Source organism: Arvicola amphibius, chromosome 4 (genome assembly GCF_903992535.2).
Source record: "Arvicola amphibius chromosome 4, mArvAmp1.2, whole genome shotgun sequence".
Taxonomy (NCBI): domain Eukaryota; kingdom Metazoa; phylum Chordata; class Mammalia; order Rodentia; family Cricetidae; genus Arvicola; species Arvicola amphibius.
This window is the reverse complement of record NC_052050.1, coordinates 71083906-71107873: the sequence shown is the minus strand read 5'-3', so window position 1 is coordinate 71107873 and position 23968 is coordinate 71083906. Positions and strand designations below refer to the sequence as shown.

Below are 23968 nucleotides of genomic sequence, written 5' to 3'. Positions count from 1 at the left end.
GTAAAATAAATAAATAAAAAATAGATAGATCGATTAGATATAAAAATAGATAAATAAAATTTATTATTTATCTATTTATTTTTAAGTCAGAGTCTCACTTTGTGACTCCTGGTGGCTAGAACTCACTATATAGGCCAGGATTGTCCTTGAACTCACAGAGATCCACCTGCTCTGTCTCATGAGTGCTGGGATCTAAAGGTGTGCCTCATCATGCCCAGCCTTGGGATCTCTTTTATATGGACACTACCCCTTTATATCTGCCCCTCTCACTGTACTGCCACATGCACATTTGACATGTGACATTTGTGTTCAGGATTGGCCTTCTCTCTTCACTTAAGCAGGTGTCTCCTAAAGCCATTCAAATTGGACCCATGAAGATTAACTATCTTTTTTTAAAAAATTAACTCACAATCATCAGAGAACGTGAGGTTGTGAGTTAGGTTTGTGTTCAGGCATCCTTCTAGGTTACAGAGACAGAGTGAACAAGCCAAAGTCTTCCAAGAACAACTGTGGAGCATCACAGTGGGGTGCTGTGGAGGAACAGAGAAGCTCAGATCATGGTTGCCAGGAAGCAGAGCAGATTCGGAAGGGACCAATGAATAACCTTCAAGGGCATGGCTCCAGTGACCTGTTTTCCTCTATCTAGGCCTCACATTCCAAAGGTTCCAGAACATTCCAAATAGTAGCATCTTCTGTGGACACGGTATTCAATGCTTGAGCCTGTGAAGAAAATTCACATTCAAAAACACACCCATCTCTCAAGGGCTCACTGCAGGTTTCAAGAGGTGAAATGCATTTAGTCCATTCCCAAGAGTCTTAGAAGCCCAAACAGTCTTACTAGATACACTGGTTACAATTTGTGGAATAATCCTTTTGTATACTGTGAAGATGTGTTACTGTGACTGATTTAATAATAGAAGTTGACTGGCCAATAGCTGAACAGGATAAAGTTAGGTGGAAAGTCAAATGTGAATACCGGATAGAAGGGTAGAGTACTGGAGTCTCTAGCCAGATGCAGAGGGAGCAGAAGAGGAATGTGTCATGCTAATAAAGGTCCTGCCATGTGGCAGAGAGTAAATAAGAATACGGGTCAACTTGAAAATGCAAAAAAACTAGCTAGGCAATGACGGTGCACACCTTTAACCCAGCACTTGGGAGTCAGAAGCAAGTGGATCTTCTGTGAGTTCAGGGCCAGCCTGGTCTACAAAGCGAGTTCCAACACAGCTAGGACTGTACATAAAGAACTCTGTCTTAAAAAAACAAACAATAAGCCGAGGCAGTGGTGGAGCACGCCTATTTAATCCCAGCACTCAGGAGGCAGAGGCAGGCGGATCTCTGTGAGTTCGAGACCAGCCTGGTCTACAAGAGCTAGTTCCAGGACAGGCTCTAAAGCTGCAGAGAAACCCTGTCTCGAAAAACCAAAAAAAAAAAAAAAAAAAAAAAAACCCAAAAAAAAAAAAAAAAACCCAAACAAACAACAAAAAACAAACCGGGCTGTTGGTGGCACATGCCTTTCATCCCAACACTCAGGAGGCTAGAGGTTGGTGGATCTCTGTGAGTTGAGGCCAGCCTGGTCTACAAGAGCTAGTTCCAGGACAGGCTCTAAAAGCTACAGAGAAACCCTGTCTCGAAAAATCAGAAGAAGAAGAAGAAGAAGAAGAAGGAGAAGGAGGAGGAGGAGGAGGAGGAGGAGGAAGACGGAGAATGGAGGAGGAGGAGGAGGAGGAAGAGGAGCGGAGGAGGAGGAGGAGGAAGGAAGCAAGAAGGAGGAAGAGGAGGAGGAAAAAAAGTAAGCACTAGTTAGTAATAAGCCTGAGGTATTGGCTGAGCATTTACAATTAATGTAAGTCTCTGTGTGGTAATCTGGTGGTGGCTCCTGGGATGGGAAAACTCCACCTTCAAGTCACTTTTTCTATTGGTTGATAAACCATTGTGACCAAAGCAATTTATAAAAGTCTCTGTGTTTATGGTTCCAGAGGGTTATAGGCAGATGGCAGAGGGAAGGGACTGGAGGCAGGCACTGCTGAGAGCTCAGCCCTCAGGACATCATCAGGAAAGAGAGTACACTGAGAATGGAGGGAGGCTTTGGAAGCCTTAAAGCCTGCTCCTGTGACTTGCTTTCTCCAAAGGCCACACCTCCTAATTCTTCCCAAACAGTTCTACTGTCTGGGGACTCAGGATTCAAGCATAAAATCCATGGTGGGGCCTTTCTCATTCAAACCACCATACAAGAGTTTCAATATTTGGGACCAAAGTCTTCTGAGACTCAAGGAAAAACTCTTAGCTGTGAACCCCTACCAAAAAAAAAAAAAAAAAAAAAAAAAACGTCATAGCCATTCAAGATACAGTGGCACAGAATAAACATGTTCAGCCAGTAAAGAAAGAAGTAGAACAGCAAAGAAGGATCAATCTAGCATAGCAGGGGCAAATATAAACTCTATAGACCCATGTCTGGCATGATATTGTGATGTGGGCTCCAATGGACTTGGCAGTCCTACGCATGATCAGTTTTAATCCGCATGAGCTCTCTCTCCTTGGGCTGATCCCACTGGCCCCACAGCTTACCTCTGCAGATACATAGGTATTCCTTTCTTCTGACATCTCTGCCTTTCTCGAGTCTCTACGGAACTCAGGCTTCACCTTTATGGCTTTATGCACTGTCCCCACAGGGATTACATGCAGGGATCTTGACTCGGCCACACATTTCCTGACCTCTTGGGCCTTCTTTGAAGTTTGTGTGGCAGATTCTGTGATCCTGTATCTGTTGAATTAAACACCTACAAACCGAGGTCTTCCATTAGCTTGAGCAGAAAATTTTGAACCATAACTACCCACAGCCTTGATTTCCCAGGCATATGCACACTGTGAGGAAAACCTTAGGAAACAAACTTTGTGGGTAGCCTTGTGTGATCTGGGAACCCCAAGGTCCTCTCTGCTCCAGGGGGAAATTCTTCAAATGAGTTTGTGCTTTTCCACCCTTGAGCCTGTGATGAGTGAGGTCTGATGATTCCTAGGATACCCTCAGGGCAATCCCTCTATTGGCTTTTGTTTATGATGTTAATCTCTTCAGAAATTAGGTCCTAACTTTATGAAGCCTTTCTAAGTAAACTGCAGTTTCTTGGTTTGTTTGTTTTTAACTTTGTTCTCTGCCATTTGCTCCCTAAAACCCACTGAAACTTAGCTTTGCACAGCCCTGAGTGCTGGACTGCCATGAAAATTTTCAACAGATTTGATTAGCCTTTAACTCACCTTCCCACAAAGTCTCAGGATATGGGTGCGTAGCCTCTTGTCCAGTTTCCAGGAGAGTCCCCACTTCCAATCTGAAGCCTCATGAGTGCTGTCTTTTTGTCCATAAACTACTTCCATCACTCTATTCTGAGCACCCATCAAAATGTCCAGCACGCTCTGCTACAGTATCCCTGAACTTCTCTGATTCTTCCTGAAACCAGTTCTACAGCCTTGGAACCACATGGTAATGTTGCAAACAACTCCACTTCCCTGCCACCAATTTCTACATTGGTGAGACTTCTTTTTTATTGCTGTAACAAATTGGCTGAATTAAACAGCTTAGCAGAAGACATTTTTCTCTTTTTCCTTCCCTCACCTACCTTCCCTCACTTCCTTACTTCCTTCCTTTCTTTCTTTCTTTCTTTCTTTCTTGTCTTTCGTTCTTTCTTTCTTTCATTTCTTTATTTCTGTTTCTTTATTTCTTTATATTGATCCCTTGACTGGACTATGACTTCTTCCTTCCTTCATTCTTCTTTCCTTCCCTCCTTTCTTCCTTCCTTCCTTTCTTCCTTCCTTCCTTCCTTCTTTCCTTCCTTTCTTTCTTGCTCTTTTGGTTTTTCAAGACAGGATTTCTTTGTGTAGCCTTGGCCCTTCTGGATCTTGCCCTGTAGACCAGGCTGGCCTCAAATTCACAGAGATCCACCTGCCTCTGCCTACTGCATGCTAGGATTAAAGATGTGCTTCACCACTGCCCAGAGACATTTGCATTCAGATTCTTGGCTTCAATGCACAGTGGGGAAGATGTGGTGGAGCAAAGCAGCTTATATTTTAGAAAGCCAAGAAACAATAGAAAAAATGAGTAGGTCCAACTCCTAAAGTTTCCATGACCTTCCCAAACAGTACCAATAGCCAGAGACTAAGAATTAAACACACGAGCCTATAGAAAATCTCCTGTTCACAGCAGGAGAGATTGAGAGACTGGCCTCCTTCTCTATACACAAGTCCACCTCCAAGACTGTCTACTTTTGATTGCTTCTACCTCAATCTAGCTGAGGGCTAGATGTCCTAAGGTGGAGAACCCCATCCAAGTCAACGCACATGGAATATTTGACTGGACACCCCAAACCCCCACTTTTTGCCTGCTCTGAGGTCTCCCTTGTGTTGTGGGAACTGTGTTGTCTTCAGGGTTAGGTTATAAGTGGTGTAGGGTTGGGGGTAGAAATGTAGTAGGCTCAGGGATCTCTCTTGAAAAATAAAAAGAATGGATGGAGTGGGGTGGGCTAATAGGTAGATTAGTGTGAGCTTATTCACACTAATAATAAGTGAGTAATAGTGAGATTACTTGTGAGCTATTATTTATAGATAATTTATATTGGTATGGATTCATGTGTATTGATACAAGTTCAAATTATATTTGTTATATTGAATATGTTCCTATTTCTGTTTACAATGTTGTGCACCTATGCAAAGCTATTTTTGTCATATTGTATGCATGCATGTTTCTACCTCTGCTACGATATTTTGTATATTGATGCAATTTTAGGATATATTTATCATATTGCACTATATATTTCTACCTCTGATCAAGATATTTATATATTCTTTACATTCTGAGGTCATTCATTGTCCTCATTTGCTGCACATTTGTTTAAAGATTGTTTAAATTTTTTTAATATGAAGGCCTTATTCTTTAAGCTATATAGATATTAAGAATTACAGGTCAACAGTCATCCACGTTTGTAATACTTATAGTTAGACTAATCAGGTTCTTTAGATACATAGAGATTGTGTTCTGCATAGATAGGTAATCTTCAAAGACTTCAAAGAACTGTAGAAGATGGTACTTAAATAACTTAGGATTCTCTTGACGTGAGACATGATTGCTCCTGGCTGCACTGATCTATTCCTGAGAGTGTGGGCACCGAAGACACTCCACTTGGAGCTTGTTTTCTTCTTGGCAAAACTGGCCTTTGGGCAAAGAACTGCCCCTCCCTTGACTACTGACAAATGCAGTGTTCAGACTGGAGAAGCAAATATAAGCAAAAGACTACCAAACCTTGCCAAGACAGGGGTAAGATGTTTTTTTTTCAAATTTTCCTGCCTCTGAAAATGGTCTGTCAGTACTCTAGGCTTTAGCCAAAATTGGTTGTCCCAACATTGCAAATGAGACTTTGAGTCACTATCCAGGCAGTGAGATATCTCTGTCTAGAGTTTGAAAGTTGCTACATTGTACTTCCTATTTACTCAGATAATATTATTTCCCTTCTCAGGTCTTTGATGGGGTTGAAGGCTAGATAGTCATAGTTACTTTTCTCTCATGACTTAACCAAGCCATTTTTAATATAGACTTAGACTCCTTAGAATAGGATGACAATCAAACATTTCTTGTTTGATGTTGTTCATTGCTGATTGTAATTTTAATTTTTATGTATGTTTTTGCCTCTTCTTTTCCCTGGATGATACTTAATATTTGTTCTTATTGTATAAGTTTTGTATTGGGTTTGGAACTCTCTTATTTAGACAGAAAGGGGAGGTGCTGTGGGAACACCTTCAGCCAATAGCCTTTAAGATACCAGCCCACGTTGGGCATGGTCTCATATACTACAAGTCCAGATGGAAAGCATGCATGGCTCTCTTCTCTGCTGAATTTGGTTCCAGCCCCTAGCACACACAGAGGACTGTGGATCGCTACCCTTACTGTGAGTTTATCTCCAAATACATAAGCATTTGTTATACTTCATTCGGACTATTGTGGAACTCTTTGGTACACCAACACCCTTGGATCTCCCTATAATGCACATGCCATTCTTTGTGATCTCACAAGAGGTTTTCAGCTGCAAGCCTCAGCATCCTTCACCCTAAGGCCTCTGCCAAAATCCAAGGGGCCCTGTGCTCCTTGACACTGTACTGGATTGAGTGTCTCAATTAATGGATCTATGTGGTGTTTCTATATTGGGAGATATCAGTATATTAGGGAGCAGACATATCTCAGATTGCCCCATATGATAGTCCAGGCTGAGAGAAAACTTGGCAATGAGGCCCCTCATGATAACATGAGAAATGGTGAAAATCCAGCCAGGACCCCAAAGGAATCACTATGTCATGAACAGAAGTGGAGATTCTATAGTCCAGATTGCTATTATTATAGTGTCCTAGGGAAAGCAATTGAGCAGAGCCTGTGTGGGAGATGTCGCTAAGGACAGTCATGGAACTTCACTGAGCTGCTTAGTTAGGATGAGTAGGGGTTGGAGAAGGGCAGAGAGTAAATTTCCCAACTACAAAAACTTGGAGACACACGCACAAGTGAAGAAGCCTTGTGTATGGCTGCAGTTTGCAATTCCAACATTGTGGGTGGGTTTTTCTGTCCTACTAGTCAGCTCTTGTTCCACCAGGCAGCTCCCCATATAACCACACAGAGACTTAATATTAATTATAACTGCTTGACTGATAGCTTAGCTTATCTGACTAGCTCTTTCAACTTAAATTAACGCATGTTTCTTACCTATGCTCTACCATGTGGCAGTACTCTTTTAGCATGGCACACTCATCTTGCTTCTCTCCACGTCTCACTAGCAACTCTGCCCTCTTCTACCCCAATCTCTCTTATGTCTTCAAATCCTGCCTAACCTTTTCCTGCCCAGCTATTGGCCAGGCAGCCTCTTTATTAGCCAATGAGAGTAATACATGTTCACGGTGTACAAAAAGATTGTTCCACAGCACCAACACATGGTACCACCTTCTTGGCCAGTGGGGTCAAAGCATCCCTGGAAAGTGTGGCTAGAGTCCTCCATAGATATCATCTTAGCATTGAACATCTGGGGCCCACTGGGGCCAGGCACAGGAGCCCGCTCTGAACAGGCAGACAGGGCTCTGGCTGTAGCTGTGAGGGCTCACCCTCCCCTAAAGATAGGAATGGGCCATGCTAACAGAGAGAGGCATGGAAGCTTTTTTTCCATTGCTTTCCCACTCCAAAGGGGGTCCATACCTGAGCTCCCTCATCTAAATCCTTTTCTGTGATTTGACTCTTTGGGGTTTCTAGGCCACATTAGAGGACGGGTCCCTGACTAAGGTGAGGACAAGAAAGGAAGCTGCCTCCAACCAGGACCTAATGGGCCACCAGTTGCCCCCCCTGACCCATCTACTGACTCTTGCAAGTCTTGAATTTGCATGGTGAAAGGAATTAGGGAAGCACCTGGTCGCAATAACAGAAGTGACTTCAATGTGTTCAAGATGGAAATTTATTGAGTTTGCCTATCAAAGAACACTATCGGCTGGGCGGCTTTAAGCAACAGGTCTTTATGGGTTCATGGTTTTGGGCACAAGAAAGCCCGCAGCTGAGGCTGGTGACCAGCGTGGATCTTCCTGTACATTTTCCCACATGAATATCCATAGATTCAGAGAATGTGAGAAAGCATGATCAAAGCTGTATGAACTCATTTAATTAGCATTAATCTGTTGGTAAAGGTGCAGCCCTCATGGCCCAATCAGCTTTCAGAGATCCCACCCTTAACATTTTGGGATGAGGAATGTATTCACAACACTCGCTTTGGGGACCTGTTTAAGCCATAGAACTGCAATGCCAAAAGAGAACAGATCTCAGCGAAGCCAGGCCCTCTGAAAATGTGTAGCTTCTCCACTCAGGAATCCAATTTATCCTGGATCACTCCATTCTGAGGACAGCCTCTCTATCCCATCCCAAAGGTTGATGGTGAAGTCCCTGGCATCCCCAAACTATCCCCCATATAGACGCACCAAGAGAATCTGTTCTTTTCTGCCAATTTCCTCTATGCCAGAGAAAAACAAATTGTCAAGTCCTCAGCATGGACCACATACAACCTCTGAACCAATCTTAGAGCCAGGTGACTCACGCAAGCTATATATCAGACCCAGGACATCACTTCCCAAAGGGCGGCCAGGGATGCTTGTCCCAAAGCAGAGGGGCTGCTAGGCAGACAGCTGATGCGGATGTCTCATAGGTTATAATGTTCAGCCATGCCGTCGTTCATATGGAGATATAAAATCCCCAAAACAGTGAAGGATAGATGTGAACTGTGTCAGGACACACAGATCTTGGTAGCTTGGTGCCAGTAGAAAGCCTGTGTCTTGCCCCCATTCTCTATTCTCTATTCAGCACAGAAAACGTCAGTTTCCTTTGAGACCCCTAGCTTAGTGTCTGCCCCAGCCATTGCTTTGTTAGAGCCAGGAGGGCTGGATCTGTTCTCCTTCATCAAGTCGCTATCACCCAATAGACATAAAGTGCGGGTTTGGGAATGAATGAAGAACGGATGAATTAATGAGTTGAATGTCACCCCTTGTGGCAGAAGGCAAGGAGCAATGCTGGCAGCTCTCCAGTCAGCTTGCCCTTTCCCATCAGCTGATTCAGCCAAACCTCCCTTGCTGCCATCAAACTTCAAACTCCTCAATGGATACAACAAACACCCTACCGAGGGGCTTGCAAAGCTAGGGGAAACGCCCCACACAAGAATAAGCTAGTTTTTTCTTTTCTTTAAAAAACTCATGATTGGGGGAATACCATAGATTTAGATTTCTTGATTTTTTTTTTCTTTTAAAGTTAAAACCATACACGCACCAGATGGCTCAAAGTGAGCAAATACTGGGCCAGTTCTCGTGACCCTTCCTCAGGAGATGAGGGGCTTGGAAGGCAGTCGTGGGAGGAGGAGGAGACAGCCGGGAATTTCGACGGGTAAAGCCAGCTTCCATGACTCATCCATCGCAGGGTCGAACTTGAGGCTCTAGGTCCTACCGGGGCGGTGGAGCCCCTGGCTTGGATGCAGGCTCACTGTTCACCAGACGGGTCTGCCAGCGCATCTCCATTAGGGGGCGGTTTCCGGGGCGGCCCAGCTTTCCTTCGGACCTGGGGAATCCCCATCCAGGAGCTCCAGATTTGAAACTCCCGCCACATCTTGGTCAGGATCCTTTATCTCTCCAAAGAGCTTCAGTTTCAGTATTCTCCTTTCTCAGGCAAGCCCAATTCGCTGCCTGGCACTAGCGTGTACTACTTTTTCTTAATCTAAGTTTGACATTGAGGGGCACATTGCAAGAACAGGAACCCAGTGTGTAGGAGAGAGAGAGGAGAGAGAGAGAGGAGAGAGAGAGAGGAGAGAGAGAGAGGAGGAGAGATAGAGAGAAGAAGAGAGAGAGATCGTGCTTTGTGCATATACCCGGACTGTCTTTAACCTCAGGAGGAACTGAGAGGTACATTCTATTGTTATCATGGTTTTCAAAAGAGGAAACTGAGGCACAGAGCGATCCATACTCCAGGATAAGGTTTCTCGTCTAACATGTCTGACTTAAAGTCTGAACTCAAGGTGTTTGCTGCCGATTGGCCTTCCTCCCCCCACCATACAGTAGGGACTTGGCCCTTGGGAGCCGCCCCTCACTCCTTTCCTTGAGTCTTGAAGGGGGGGGCCACCGTTGTCACGACAACCAGGGGACCACCAATGAGGGGCAAGCAGGCGGCGTGAGGCCCCGCCCAGCCCCACCCCTCTCAGAGGGCTAGTGGCTGGCTATAAGGGCAGGAGGCCGAGCGGCGGGAGCCTGAGCCTGGGAGCGCGAGGCACGGAGGAGTCGTCTGAGTGTCTGGAGCGATCGGCAGCCACCATGTGCGGTGAGTGCAGGCCAGAGAGCCAGACGAAGGGTCCTGCTAGGGGTGGCGATCGTGGAGCTTTCATTAGCCAGGCCTGTCTTCCCTGCGTCCGGCCTCGGAATGACGTCTCGGGGACATGGGGGGGGAGCGTGGGGAGGGTGGGCGTCTAAACTCGGTGTGAGAAGACCCAAGCCAGGACCACAGAGTAGAAGCAACGGGGTGGGTCCCCGGCTTGGTTCCTCGCAACACAGAAGTGTCTCCTCCTCATGTGTTGGGAGGACGCTTCTTTCACTTGACCCACAAAGGCCGCCACGAGCAATCTTAAGCATCATCCTAGGCGCGAAGTGGTGGTCCGAGTCTCAGTCCGCCGCGCCCACCGAGGACAAGTGACCTCACCTGTGCGGTGTCAGCAGCCCGCCCCGGGGCGCCGGAGCAGCTCTGGTGCTCTCGGGAGGGTTTGCGCGTCTTTTCTGGTGACCCTAAATGAACCTCCTCCTGTCCCTAGAAGTGTGGGGTCCTGTTGTGAAGCTTTGCTAAAAGGGATCTGGGAGACGTGGAGAGACAGTGACTCCCCTGAGCCTTGACCCGAAGCTAGGAGCGGGAGCCCTGGACCGGATAGAGGCGCAAGCCCAGGGCGACGCCGAGGTGTCCTCGGGGCTTTGCTTTGGGAGCAGAAGGGAGGGGCGGCCGCCCTGGGCGCACATCTGCAATTCCTTACCCTCCTGGCTGACTGGGCCGCCTCTGCTGGCTGGCTGGCCGGGAAAGCCGGGAACTTCTGGGACAAAAGGTCACTGTGCTTTTTTTCTCCTTGAGTAGGATTCTGTTACCCACTCCAGCCCCCTGCGGCTGGAGAACCTGGTGGAACTTTTGAAGCCATGAAAGACGCCTCTCTGACTTTGCTGAGGGCTTGCGGGGGTGGGGTGTGCCAAGTGGGTGAGTCTAAAGCCAAGGTCTATACAGGCCTTGTTTCATGAGCCAGGGGATCAGGCAAGAGGAACCACTGACCAGGGAGCATGCAGGAGGCCTTGAGATGCAGCCTCGTCCAAGTTTAAAACTCTTGGACCAGCAGGCAGAATCTTAGGACTCCTAGGTATCCTTGGCAATGTGTGTGTAAGGGTTGCCTCGGGCATTTATGGACACAGAAATGAAACAAAGATGAAAGTTTTGTCAGATTCAAAGTCCCCCAGGTTCGAGCCCCTTGTAGGTCTCTAGCCACGGGTGACCTTAGAGTTAAACTTATGTAAGAACCTCAAAGTATTGAACTATTTGGCTTTCCTTGCTGGTCCTCAGATTGGCCCCGGTTTCCACCACCAACTACCTGAGCCTTCCACATTGCTTTCCCCCTAGCATCTGTCTTTCTCGTGTCTTTCCAAGCTCTGGATGGCTGCCTCCTCCAGCTCTTTGGAAGGTATCAGATTTGGGGTTATAACCAACCTATAACCTTTCTAGACTTTGGTATTGATTTGTGACCGAGTAGGAAAGGTACCTTGAGGTCACCAAAGATGTCTAGGATGAGAAGTCTTGGCCCAGCTGAGCTTCTATTTCAGAAATTCAGAACCAGAATCCAGGGAAATGAATGTGCTAGGAGGCTAGAAGTCCTCAAAGTTCAATTTTTCTATGAAGTCATCCTTGCTTATATCCCAGCTCCCTGCCTTTAGCCAGGGGTCCTGTAACATCCTGACTAATGACAAAACATACTATGTTTTTAGTGCTCTCTGTCACTTAGCAGGCTCCCTTTGTCCCAGGTTCAGAGCTTGCAGCACAGGTGCCCAGAAATGAACGCATTGGTCTGGGTTCTCTTGGTCTGTGTGGTCTGTGTGTGTTTGTCACAGGATATGTTTGTCCTTCTATGGTTGTTTTCTTTTGTAAATTAGCAAATTTTACAAATAGTAGCGATTGTGCTTTCGGCACAAGGACACAACAAATATTGCATCAGTTTTCCTCTACAGTTGGAACAAGAACTTTCAGGTCATTTCTTTTCCCTGGACCACGCCTGTTGGTTTCATTCAAAGCAGCCTCGGGGTTTCTTGGGTCTAGAACAAAAGCCTGTCCTTATCAGCCAGCTGATGACCAAGTTCTGGTAACAAAAAGCTGGGGCCCAAAAGGATCCTATCCCCATAAACAGAACAGATACACTCAAAAACCTTCAGTGTGTTGAGAGTTTTAGCAATACTGACCCTTAAATACTGTCTTAGCTTCCTTCTGGTCGCTCTGAGAAAATATCCCAACGAAAGCAACTTAAGGGAGAAAGGCCTTATTCCAAGTTGCCGTCCATCACTGTGGGGGAATCCAGGTTGCAGGAACAGGAGGCAGCTAGAGAGATTAATCCCCAGTCATGAGTAGAGAGTGGGGAATAAACAAATGCACTTTGTTCCCAGCACCCAGCCCATGAAATGGTCCCCACCTCCATTCAGGGTGAGTCTTCCCACCTAGACTAACCCAAGTTAAAAAAAAAAAAAAAGAAGACTCTATTATAAGCACACCCATAGGCCAACTTAATCTAGACAGACGGTCATTGAGAGTCCCTTCCCAGGTGGTTCTAGAAAGATCCACTATTTAACCAACTATCGCAGGTACCACATGAGGTTTGATTGACATCGGAGAGTTGCTTGTGCTCTGTTGACTTTCTTCATGCAATCACCATGAATGATTGCTTGTGGAGACATTCTATGTTCTCCAGTCTCTGTGGTTCTAAAAGTCATGCGGGCCGTGCCACGCCCCCCCCCCTCCAAGAAGGGACAGGTGAAGAAAATGGCCATCCTTCTGTAGTCCAGTCCCTGGCCACAACAGGATAACCCAGCTGGCAAATGATGCCACAGAGAGGATACCTCAGGCATAGGCTACACCCAACCTTGGATCCATATTTCTAAATGGCACTCTGGTGGTCTTTAGATGATGGGCATGAGCTGTCACTGAGACATCCAGGCATCCAGGAGCTACCTATTGGCCCCCAGGAGCTACCTATTGGCCCCCAGCAGCTTAGAGACCCAGCACAGAATAGAGGTCCAGAGACCTAACTACCAAAGAGGAAAGAGAGGCCAGAGAGGTCCCTTCAGACTCAATATGAGTGCTACAAAGAGAGGGTCTCGCAGGCATGCCAGGCCAGGGGCACAGCAGCCCTCCGTTCTATGTCTCATGATCACATGGCCTTCTTGCTTTCCGTGGTCAATCTCCCTCTGCTTCCCTCTTAAAAGGACTTGTGATTCTTTGGGGATCTCTCAGATTATCTGAGGTAGTCTGAGATCCTTTTCCTCTCATCTGTGGAGACTTTCTTCATATAATGCAATCTCAGCAGACTCAGGGAGATTAGGGACTGATAACTTCCAGGGCAATTACTTATCTTGCTTTAGATACATTGTCTCCCACGTACCATCTCCAAAGCTGTTCGAATTCTTGGAATCCTGGATGTTCTAGTCTTGCCCTTGAGGGCCTAATGCAGAGGTCCATAAACAAGTTTCCTAAACCTCCATACACCCAAGTACCCTGGTCCAGTGCTCTCAGACTGGACCCCTGACAGTCAGAAGGTGAGCGAAGGATCGTTTTAAACACCTCCAGCTTCACGGGCATCGTGCTAATACCTAGTTGAACCAAACGGATTTCCGTATTTGTTTAGAAGTTAACTGCTGTGCCACAAACGAAGCATTCACAGCATCTCTTGCCCTCCGCACTCTTCCTGTTCATCATGTCCCTAAGAGAAGCAGCCATGGGTTTTAGTTCTCCAGATTTGTCCAGAATTGTACTTTCGTGTGCATGCAAGCACACAGAGTGTGTCTGTTTGTGTATAGAAAGCTCTTAGGGAGGCCGGGAGGTGGTGGCGCATGCCTTTAATCCCAGCACTCGGGAGGCAGAGGCAGGCAGATCTCTGAGTTCGAGGCCAGCCTGGTCTACAAGAGCTAGTTCCAGGACAGGCTCTAGAAACTACAGGGAAACCCTGTTTCGAAAAAACCAAAAAACCAAAAAAAAAAAAAAAAAAAAAGAAAGAAAGAAAGCTCTTGGCGAGAATTGTCCAGTGTATGAGGACTACACACAGCTGGAAGGCAGATCTTCTGTGTCAGTAGCTTAGGTGGTGTCTGTCCAGGGGATTAGAAAACATCCAACATCCAAACTCGAGTCGGTTTTGACACTCATTCCTTCCTTGTGGCATTTCAGTTCATAGCTGGATTCTTCAGAAGGAGGCAATGTCTTTTGAGAATTGGAGTTGATAAGGACATAGACAGACCCTGGGGCCAGCTGCTTGGCTTAATCTTACTCCAAGCCTTACTGGTGAAAGTGGGCATAACAGAGACCCAGTGATGCAGTGGTGTATACTGTCTTCTGGTTTGCCATTAAAAATTAATTATTTATATGTGTTCTGGGGTTATGCTTATGTGAGTGTAGATGCCCACAGAAGCCAAAAGAGAGTGTCTACTTCTCTGGATCCAGAGTTTTAGACAGTACTCTTACCCACTGAGCCATCTTTTCAGCCCCTGGTTTGTTGGTTTCTATGGTTTACATACTCCTACCACAGCAAGTTTCAGGTGAGGGTCATGGGAAGTCCCTGAATGAGTAACTGGGAAAACAGAACAGCTAGCTGGTTCCTGAAAGCCATTGGGGCAATCACAACACACCTACACATGCTTCTAGGACTGATGTTGGCACTCATTTGGGACCTGAGCTTGAGGCCTTTGGAAGAGCCATGTGCACCCTTAACCACTGAGCCATTTCTCCAACCCTGGGATAGAGCATTTTAATTCAGCCATTGTTCACAGAGCAGGATTCTCTCCATGCTAGCTGTCCCGTCTCTGTGCCTTCCTCCTCCTTGGGTTAGCCTTCCTTACCTAGGCTTTTCCAGATCCAGTAAAATTGACAAATTGTGTGTCATGACATTAGGAAACAGCACACACACACACACACACACACACACACACACACACACACACACACACCAGTCTCATGTAGCCCAGGCTGGCCTAAACTTGTTATAGAATTAAAGAAGACCTTGAACCTTGTTTGTTTTTGTTTTTTGAGACAGTTTCTTTGTGTAGCTCTGGCTGTCCTGGAATTCACTGTGTAGATCAGGCTGGACTTGAACTCAGAGATCTGCCTGCCTCTGCCTCCCAGAGTGCTGGGATTAAAGGCGTGTGCCAGCACCACCACCACCAGCACCACCCTTCTGACCTTAAAACTTCTAATCCTCCTGCCTCCATGCCCCCGCCCCCAGCTGGAACTACAAGTATGTAAGTGTGCGTGCGTGTGTGTGTGTGTGTGTGTGTGTGTGTGTGTGTGTGTGTGTGTGTGTCTGTGCTCCTGTGGAGACTAGAGAACACCAGATCCCTGAGCTAGAGTTACAGGGCATTGAAAGCTGCCTGGATGCTGGGAACTGAACTCCATCCTCTGCTAGGGCAGCGAGTGCTGGGTCCATTCAGTGTCCATGGCCAGGTGTTCAAAGGCACTCACTGTTCTGTAAGATCGCACAGTGGGACCACATATTCCATGGTGTGTCTGCTTTTACTCTCCTCTTTTTAAGGAGGCAGCAGGAATTGCCATTTATACATCAATTAATTGGTCTAACCCAGTCTACAAGAGTGAGGGCCAGTCAGAGAAGGCATAGCCTCAAACCTTTAGCTCAGTGACCTTGCTGAAGAAAGTAGACATGCCTCAACTTCCCCAGCACAAACACAAGAATTTCATGAGAATTTCCTTAAGATAGAGAAATAAACAAACAAAAGAAAACAGCCGACTTGACCCTGCTTTCCTGTTTAGACAGTCGTATTTCATTTCTACTTGACTCCTGGTCCCTTTGATTCTGAGAATGGTGGTAGTCAGTAGGAGGATCAGCATTTGGTGTATGGTGATGTGACTCCCAAGGTACAGGGCTCTTTTCTGTGAGGGTTCAGGCTGGGCCTCCTTGGGTGAAGTGTCTTGCTCTCCTTCAGGGTGAGAACATTGTTCTCGTTGGGAAACCAATGTACAGAGATGGACTATCATCAGGATCGGAGGAACCCTGGCCTGCCCTCTTTGAAACTATTTCCCCTCATTCTCTAGACTCCCACCTTACCCCAACCACTCAAGGGACTGCAGATCTCAAGTTGAAGTGTTCAGAGCTGGCCCAGTACTCAGAGGAAGTTGCTTCCCTGAACTGGTTATTGTCATTATCTGTCACTTGGAGGCTGAGCTCTAAACTTTAGGGGCCCTTGTTTGCATGACTTCTGTGGAGCCTGAGTGATCTCTCAAACCCGTGCAGAGAGGAGATGATGTCTAATAAACAGACCTACCTTCACCTGGCTTAGTATAGCTGTCTCAGGCCTAGGTCCATGGCCACTTATCTTTGGTCATCTCCATCCATTTATTTATTCATGCATCCATTCATTCAGCAGCTGTTTATTGTGCGCCTAACATGGGTTTTATGTGGTGGGGATGCTAATGTAGATGTGATTGTATATAGTAGAATGTAAAAGATTATATGTAGTGGAGAGACAAGCATAAGGACGAGGAAGCAAGTATATGAAACAAATAGTTCTATGGCCTATAGAACTCAGTAAACCTCATGGGGAACCTCATGGGGACCCTCATGGGAACCCCACTAGATGATACAGTGTGGATAGAAGCCACTTTTGTAAAGAGTCAGCCCTTGAAGATGTCTCCCCACTCAACCCGCCCTTAGTCCTACAAATCACAGCTCTGGGGACCCCTATTCACCCCACTCTGTAAGGCTCATCTGTCCTAACAGTGACAGGGCTCCAAGGACTAGAGATATGTTTATGGGTTGGATTAAACTTTGCCCAGATCATAGCCAGATCACACATTTGGTTTAGCCATCCTTTTCCCAGACAGAGGGTCACAAGAAGGAAGAGTGGCAGTGTTCCCCACACCCTGACTTGTTTGACAGTCACCTCTTGAGGACTGATCGTGTACTGCAGGAATGCCCTGAATTTTTAACTGCCTTGGAGTGGGATGCTCCTTGTCTCATTTATTCAAATGGACACTTGTTATGTGGCAAACTGGGTTCTGAGGGCTTGACAAAGACATTCTGAACTGTCATAATTACCCGGCTAAGTAGATGCTGCCATCACCCCTGCTTTACCAATAAAGTCAAGTTGTAGGGTTTTGGTGGCTTATCAGGGCCACCCAGAGTGCACAGGGCAGAGATGGGGTGAGAGATGGGCATTTATTTGGCCCTGACTGTGGCCTTCAGCCCCCATCTTCTGTGTTCCTTGCTGTCACATAGCCAGGAAAACGGAGGGAGAGGATGTCGTGACCCGAAGGCTGTTTTTTATAGATCTGATGGGGAGTTGAGTTTGGGTCCTTCCCACCCTCTTATGGCTACTGTTCTTCTAGGTGATCATGGCATGAAAGCCACAGTGAGGTCAGGTCAGCTCAGGAGGAGGTGGAGAGAAAGAAGGAAGTAGGAGACCGGCAACTGAAACTTTGGAAGGGAAGGGCATGTGCCATGACTGACCCAAGGGGAGGCTTGTAACCACCCAAAGTAGCACTGATCTCTGGGAGCAGAGCAGGGCTTTGGTCAAAAATCCCAGGTGTCTCTGCATTACTGAATCTGCTCTTAAGAGTCTCAGCCCTCCTTCCTGGCATAGCAATTCCCACAGGAAACCAGGATTAACCAAGGCTGTGACACATTCGCCGCTGCCCAAACATCCTTGTCAACCTTTAGTCCTTGGCTAGGATGTCTCCCTTATGATGATGACATGGGGGATATTCTTTCTTTCTTACTTTAACTTATTTTAAACATTTATTTATTTTATATGCATCTTATGTGTATGTATACGAGCATGCCTATGCCACGGTGCTCACGTGGAGGCCAGTTCTTTCTTTCTGCCATGTGAGCTCTTAGGATTAAACGTAGGTCATCAGGCTTGGTGGCCAGCACCTTTACCAGCTGAACCATCTTGCTGGCTTTGGAGATTTTTTTCCTCTTTGGTTTTTCAAGAAAGAGTTTCTCTATGGAGCATCGGCTATCCTAGAACTTGCTCTGTAGACCAGGCTGGCCTTGAACTCATAGAGATCCGCCTGCCTCTGCCTCCCGAGTACAGATTAAAGACGTGCACCACTGCTTCCCAGCGGAGATTTTCCTTTTAGATCCTTTCTAGCATTGAGACTCTGTCTCAGTGGTGAGTGAAGGGCTTGCCTAGTATGCTTGAGGCCCTGTGAGAGGGATGGGCGAAAAGAAAGGGAGGGATGGTATAGGGACGTGCATAGGCAGATTATGGACAGTTCCACCCTTTTATCTAACAAGGACTTGAACCCTTGAACTTTGGTATCCCCTGGACATTCTGATCCCATTCTCTTACAAACACAGGAAAGACCTCTCTACATGACTTACCATCACACCCCATAATGTGTTCATGTTCTACAAGATGCTTTTTTTCCTTTCCTACATCTTGGAGATTGAATTGTTCTCTGAAAGAGTGCCAAACCCCATCGTGTTCTCTGTAGAAGGCTCTGCCTGCCTGTTCCTGCTTGCTCCATGCGCCTGCTGCTTTCTGAGCCTGCTTGCTCTGTGCACCTGCGGTGGCCTTTACCCGGACCCAGCCAAGCCCCAGGCTGTCTCCAGTCTGTGGAGGTCACACACGAGCCTGAGCTGCTAACCTTTTCTGAGTACACATACGCTTCTGCGAAGATGTCTGTGGGGTGTGTTTCTAGAACCGAAATAGCTCTTATCCTGACACGTGCTCGCTTTTCATTTCACACGACTACCAAATTGCCTTCTAAAGAGGTGGCGTGAACTTAATTTGACTCATTGCCAAACTGATCTTCTCTGTTTAAAAAAAGCTGCGTTTTCGTTGTCACTTTATTTTGCAGATAGGCTGGTGGATTTCAAGAGGCAATTCTGACAAGAGAAATTTCTGGGAAGGCAGCTTTTTTTTTTTTCTTCTACTTTATGATCTTTTTAAAAAGTGATGTGATAGCCGGGCGGTGGTGGCGCACGCCTTTAATCCCAGCACTCGGGAGGCAGAGACAGGCGGATCTCTGTGAGTTCGAGACCAGCCTGGTCTACAAGAGCTAGTTCCAGGACAGGCTCCAAAGCTACAGAGAAACCCTGTCTCGAAAAACCAAAAAAAAAAAAAAAAAGTGATGTGATTAATAATTAGCAGTATGTATACAATTTTATTCATTTCAGTTCGGTTTTATGCTAACCCAACTGGCCGGGAAGATTAGCTGTACAGGGAGAGGGGCGGTGCTTCGTTAATGAAAGAAGTCCCTGAGTAGATATTTCATGATGAAAATGAGAGGATCTATGTTTCTTGTGTAAAGGCCTTGCAAACCCCTCTTTGGCAGCTTGCTCCGCAGCAGTCAGCTCCCAAACTGTGCTTCAACTGCCTGCCAAGCTCCTGGCTGGGTGTCAACACAGCTGGTGGTCCTGAGGACAAGGACATTTTAATATCCCACCAGGGGCTCTAATGTGTCCCTTCCCCCAAGCCCTTACAGATCTTCAGTGCCACGCGAAAACATACGTGCTAGATGAGTGTTCAGAAGTGGAGTGTGGCTGGAAGAAGAGAAGCAGCAGGGAAGGATGGGAGAGCAGAACCCAGATGCTTCCTGCCCCAAATAATCCAGACTTAAAGGCTTTTTAAAAAACTTTATCTATGTTTATAGATATATAAAAGTTATATGTATATAGAAATAATCTAGATTCAACATATCAAAATTCATAATATCTTGCACTCCACCAAATATTAACTAAGTATCTTGTGGAAAAATAGGACCCCTAGAATCCATCCTTCTGTTTAAAATATTTTCAAATCTTGGTGATAGCCACCTTTCTAGTCCTTTATGTTATCTGCATTGAATATCAAGTCCTCTTAATGGGTGTAGGTATAATTCTGGATCACAGGGTGTTAGGAAAATGTAGTTTAGTAAGACTCCAGTGTCTGAGAAGATGGCGTGGTAGGCATGAGGAGCTGAGTCTGAATCTTTAGCACTCACACAAAAAGCTGGGCATGGCTATGTGTGCCTGTGACCCCACCATTGGGGAGTGGAGGCATGGATCCCCAGAGCTCCCTGACAGCCGAGCCTAAGTGGTGAGCTTCTAGAATCTCTGTCTCAGTGCTAATGAAATAGAGGAAGAGATCTAGTGTCTTGCTCTAGCCTCTGTATACTCTCACACCAGCATGTACACTCATGCATCACACACACACACACACACACACACACACACACACACACACACACACACACAGAGCCTGAAGCTGTGTCTGTGGTTGTAAATGTGCAGTTCGAGCAGAGACAACTGAAGAGCACACATTTCTTTTTCTTTCACAGGTTCCCAGGTAGAATATTCCTTTTTATTGTTGATCTTAGCAACCCCAGCATACGATTTCCCTTCTCTTATTCAATCAAGAACTTTTCCCTTACAAGAAAGGATGTAAGAGCACCTCTCTGGGCTATTATTTGTTGCTGTTACCACTCTTGCACTTGGGGCTGTTTTTAAATAAAACAAACATTACTTAAACACGAATATGACGCCGTGGGACTTCATTCATCACCTGATCCTGTGAAGCTTCGATAGCATCTGGCACTGAGATTCTCTGATACTCATTCTCACAATGCAGACAGATTCTAAGGGGTTGGGTCATGCAGCGTGGATACTCTGAACAATCGGATTAGTTAGCTGGGAGCCTGTTTCCTTGTGTGAGAATGGTATACAATTTCAAACTTATGAATTATTTATTTATCAAAATTTTCTAGTTATGAATTTCAGGCCAAAACTGGTAGGTGAAACCCCAGAAATCAAAATTTCAGATAAGGAAGACTACTGTATGGAACGGCTTCATCTTCTATGATGGTCCCAGATAATTATATGTCCTTTTATTGAATGGACTTCTGGCACACAACCCAGGGAACTTTCTCATTGTTCACTGAAAAATTAATGTGAGCTAAGGCTCACCTAAACATAGATTGTGGCAGTGGTTGTACAAACTGAATAAGACTAAAAACCTTGGAAATATACTTTTTTAAAAAATTGTTTTTGTTGAGCTATATATTATTTTTCTGCTCCCCTCCCTTCCTCTTCCCTTCCCTTTACCCTCTCCCATGATCCCCATGTTCCCAATTTACTTAGGAAATCTTGTCTTTTTCTACTTCCCATGTAGATTAGATCTATGTATGTCTCTCTAGAGTCCTCTTTGTTGTCTAGGTTCTCTGGAATTGTGATTTGTAGGCTGGGTTTTCTTTGCTCTATATCTAAAAGCCACTTATGAGTGAGTACATATGATATTTGTCTTTCTGGTGCTGGATTACCTCACTCAATATGGTGTTTTCTAGATCTATCCATTTGCCTGCAAATTTCAAGATGTCATTTTTTTTTCGGCCGTGTAGTACTCCATTGTGTAAATGTACCACATTTTCTTTATCCATCCTCAGGTCAAGGGGCATTTAGGTTGGGAAATGTACTTTAAAAAAAGATTTATTTATTTATTATATATACAATATTCTGCCTGCATGTATCCCTGTGGGACAGAAGAAGGCACCAGATCTCATTACAAATGGTTATGAGCCACCATGTGGTTGCTGGGAATTGAACTCAGGACCTTTGGAAGAGCAGCCAGTGCTCTTATCCTCTGAGCCATCTCTCCAGCGCCAGGAAATGTACTTTTTAAGTGAGAAATTTAGTACATTTATATTTGAAGAAGATTTTAAAATTTTCATTTTGATATTGAAAGAAAACTGTCTTTAAAAAATAAAGAATGTAACAAAAATACACCCAAGAGCCAGATGTGTTTGGTCTGAAGTGTGGGACAGAAACTGAGCTGCCAGGAAAGGGACCCAAGCTGTATGCACAGCTCTTAGCTCAGCGCTTCTCTCTCTGCTACTCTGAAGCTTTGGGTCAAAACTGCCCTTTTCTCTAAAAGGAAAAACATGTGAAACTGCACAAAAAGCACACTGCATGTTTCAAAAAACTATATGTATGTACATGTGCCTGTGCCTAGTTGTGTATATACACATGCGTGCAGTTGCCCTTGGAGACCAGAAGAGGGCATCAGATGTCCCTGGAGCTGGAGCTAACTGGAGTTGCAGATGTGCTGCCTGATGTGACTGCTGGGGACCAAACTCTGGTCGTTATAAAAGATCTAAAGCAGGGACCTTCATCTTCCTCTATGGGAAAAAAGTAAAAAAATGAAATATCAAACTGAATCTTCTTGGTTTGTTATCTTACCTTAAAAATGTTTTCCCAAGAGATGGCTCTATTCTGGCTGTTTTTACATTTGTCCTTGGAGCAGGAGCTGAGGATATACAGCTCAGCTAGCAGAGTGCTTGCCTTCCTCATGAGGAAGCCCTTCGCTCAGTCCCCAGCTCGATACAGAAAGGAAGGAAAAGAAACAAGCTGTGCTGGCTAGTTTTTTTTTTTTTTTTTGTTTGTTTGTTTTTGTTTTGTTTGGTTTTTGTTTTGTTTTGTTTTAATTTGACTTGACTTAAACTGAGTCATTCGGGAAGAGCAGATAGTAATTGAGAAGATTCAAATTGGACTGAGATATAAACCCCTGCCTGGTCTTTACTGAGAAACAGACAGGTGATGTGCACGATCGTACCCTTCTGAGTTCTCAGCCAAAGAGGAAAGAGGAGGAAGGACCTGCCACAAGGGCAATAAAGACAATTCTTTGCACTCCTGAGGCACACCCTCCGTGTTTCTTTCTAATCTCTGTTGGTGGTGCCCGGCTTTGCAAGGGCTTACATGAAAGAATGGCTTTACTTTTGCTACTCTGAGTCCCCCATTTACTAGCTCCTCACATCGCCAGTCGGTGGAAGAGAAATTCTCTGCAGTGCAACTGCGAGGCCAAGGGTCATGACAGAGGGTTCATGTGAGCTTTGCCACGGAGAGAAGGGCTGACAGAATACAGCTCTTCCAGAGGACAGGAGGGACAACCCTTCTTGGTAGCTTTCCCTCTGCAAGCAGCCTAGGGGCTCTCTGAGATGCCTCCTTTGTCTGGTGTGGGGTGGGCATTTATTTATTTATTTATTTATTTATTCCTGAACAGGACACTGGTATTTTCTTAAGACACCATTTTCTTTTCTCTTTGGACAGGAATCTTTGCGTATATGAATTACAGGGTTCCCAAGACAAGGAAAGAGATATTTGAAACCCTAATCAGGGGCCTGCAGCGGCTGGAGTACCGGGGCTATGACTCGGCAGGTAGGTCTCTGAGACACCCCACAATGGCTGGTTCTCTTACCCTCGTTCTTTGTGGCGGGGACTTTTTCATCCTTGTAATTTCCCTGACACTTCTAAACATTCCTTTATTAATATAACAACTGGTAGTTTCCTGGTGAAGACTACACTTCCCAGTTTCCCTTGTGGACTACGGGAGTCATTTTTGCCCCTTTAAGGGGCCACATCCCATCTTTTATAGGCATTTTGGCCGTCGGCACACATGGGTGGTAGAAATGCCCCCTCACAGGGAATAAACATTGCCCTGCCTAGCGGCAGACCAAGCCTCTTTCTTTCTCCCTTCAGTCACACCACAGCTGCTTTTAATAATCCAAGAATAACCACACTTGCTCATTAAAGATGTTTCAAAACTGTAGAAACATTGAGAAAACATTTTATTTTTAACAGTAGAAAAGCAAACACAAGGGTTAAAAAAAAAAGATCTCTAACAAAATCTCGATCAGACATAGCTTCATCAGTATTGCTCAAAGGCACAAAGTTTCAGTTGTACGAGATGAATGGGTCCTGGAGATCCCGGGGCGGCTTCGGGGGCACGGCTAACAATACGGTACTGTGCACTTCAGCATCCGTAAGAGGGGAGACCGCGTGTTAAATGCGCACGCGGACACTGATGTTGATGGAGGAGAGAGATGGTGAGGGTGGTCCGGAAAGAGATCAGGTGAAGGAGGAGTCAATGCTATGGATTTGGGGGTCTTTCCACTGGTAGATCCCTATCTCTTAGTCCACCAAGCTGGGGACATTAGATAGATACGCAGCTCTCTGCCTTCCTATCACACCTCAGTAAATTCCCTTCTAGCAGTTTCTTGGCACCCCTGCTGTTGTGCAGTGATATTATCTAGTTTGAGAATGGGGACACTTTTGTAAATAAATTTTCTTACTCTCCCCCTCCCCCCCCGTTAGTCATCATTATGCAATTTGTAACATTTAGTAAGTCAGGATGTTAAAGATTAAGCTAGTTTTGCTGGACAGTG

General features: G+C 45.6%; 1 protein-coding gene across 1 annotated transcript in view; it reads left to right on the top strand.

Annotated features, from left to right (window-relative positions):
* The first annotated feature begins 9756 nt into the window (after positions 1 to 9756).
* Positions 9757 to 23968, top strand: part of Gfpt2 (glutamine-fructose-6-phosphate transaminase 2) — a 45496-nt gene continuing 31284 nt past the window's right edge. Inside the window, exons 1-2 of the mRNA XM_038327321.1 lie at positions 9757 to 9856; positions 22854 to 22961. Of these exons, the coding sequence (XP_038183249.1) occupies positions 9850 to 9856; positions 22854 to 22961 (115 nt within the window). The 5' untranslated portion in view covers positions 9757 to 9849. The remainder of the gene's footprint in view (positions 9857 to 22853; positions 22962 to 23968) is intronic.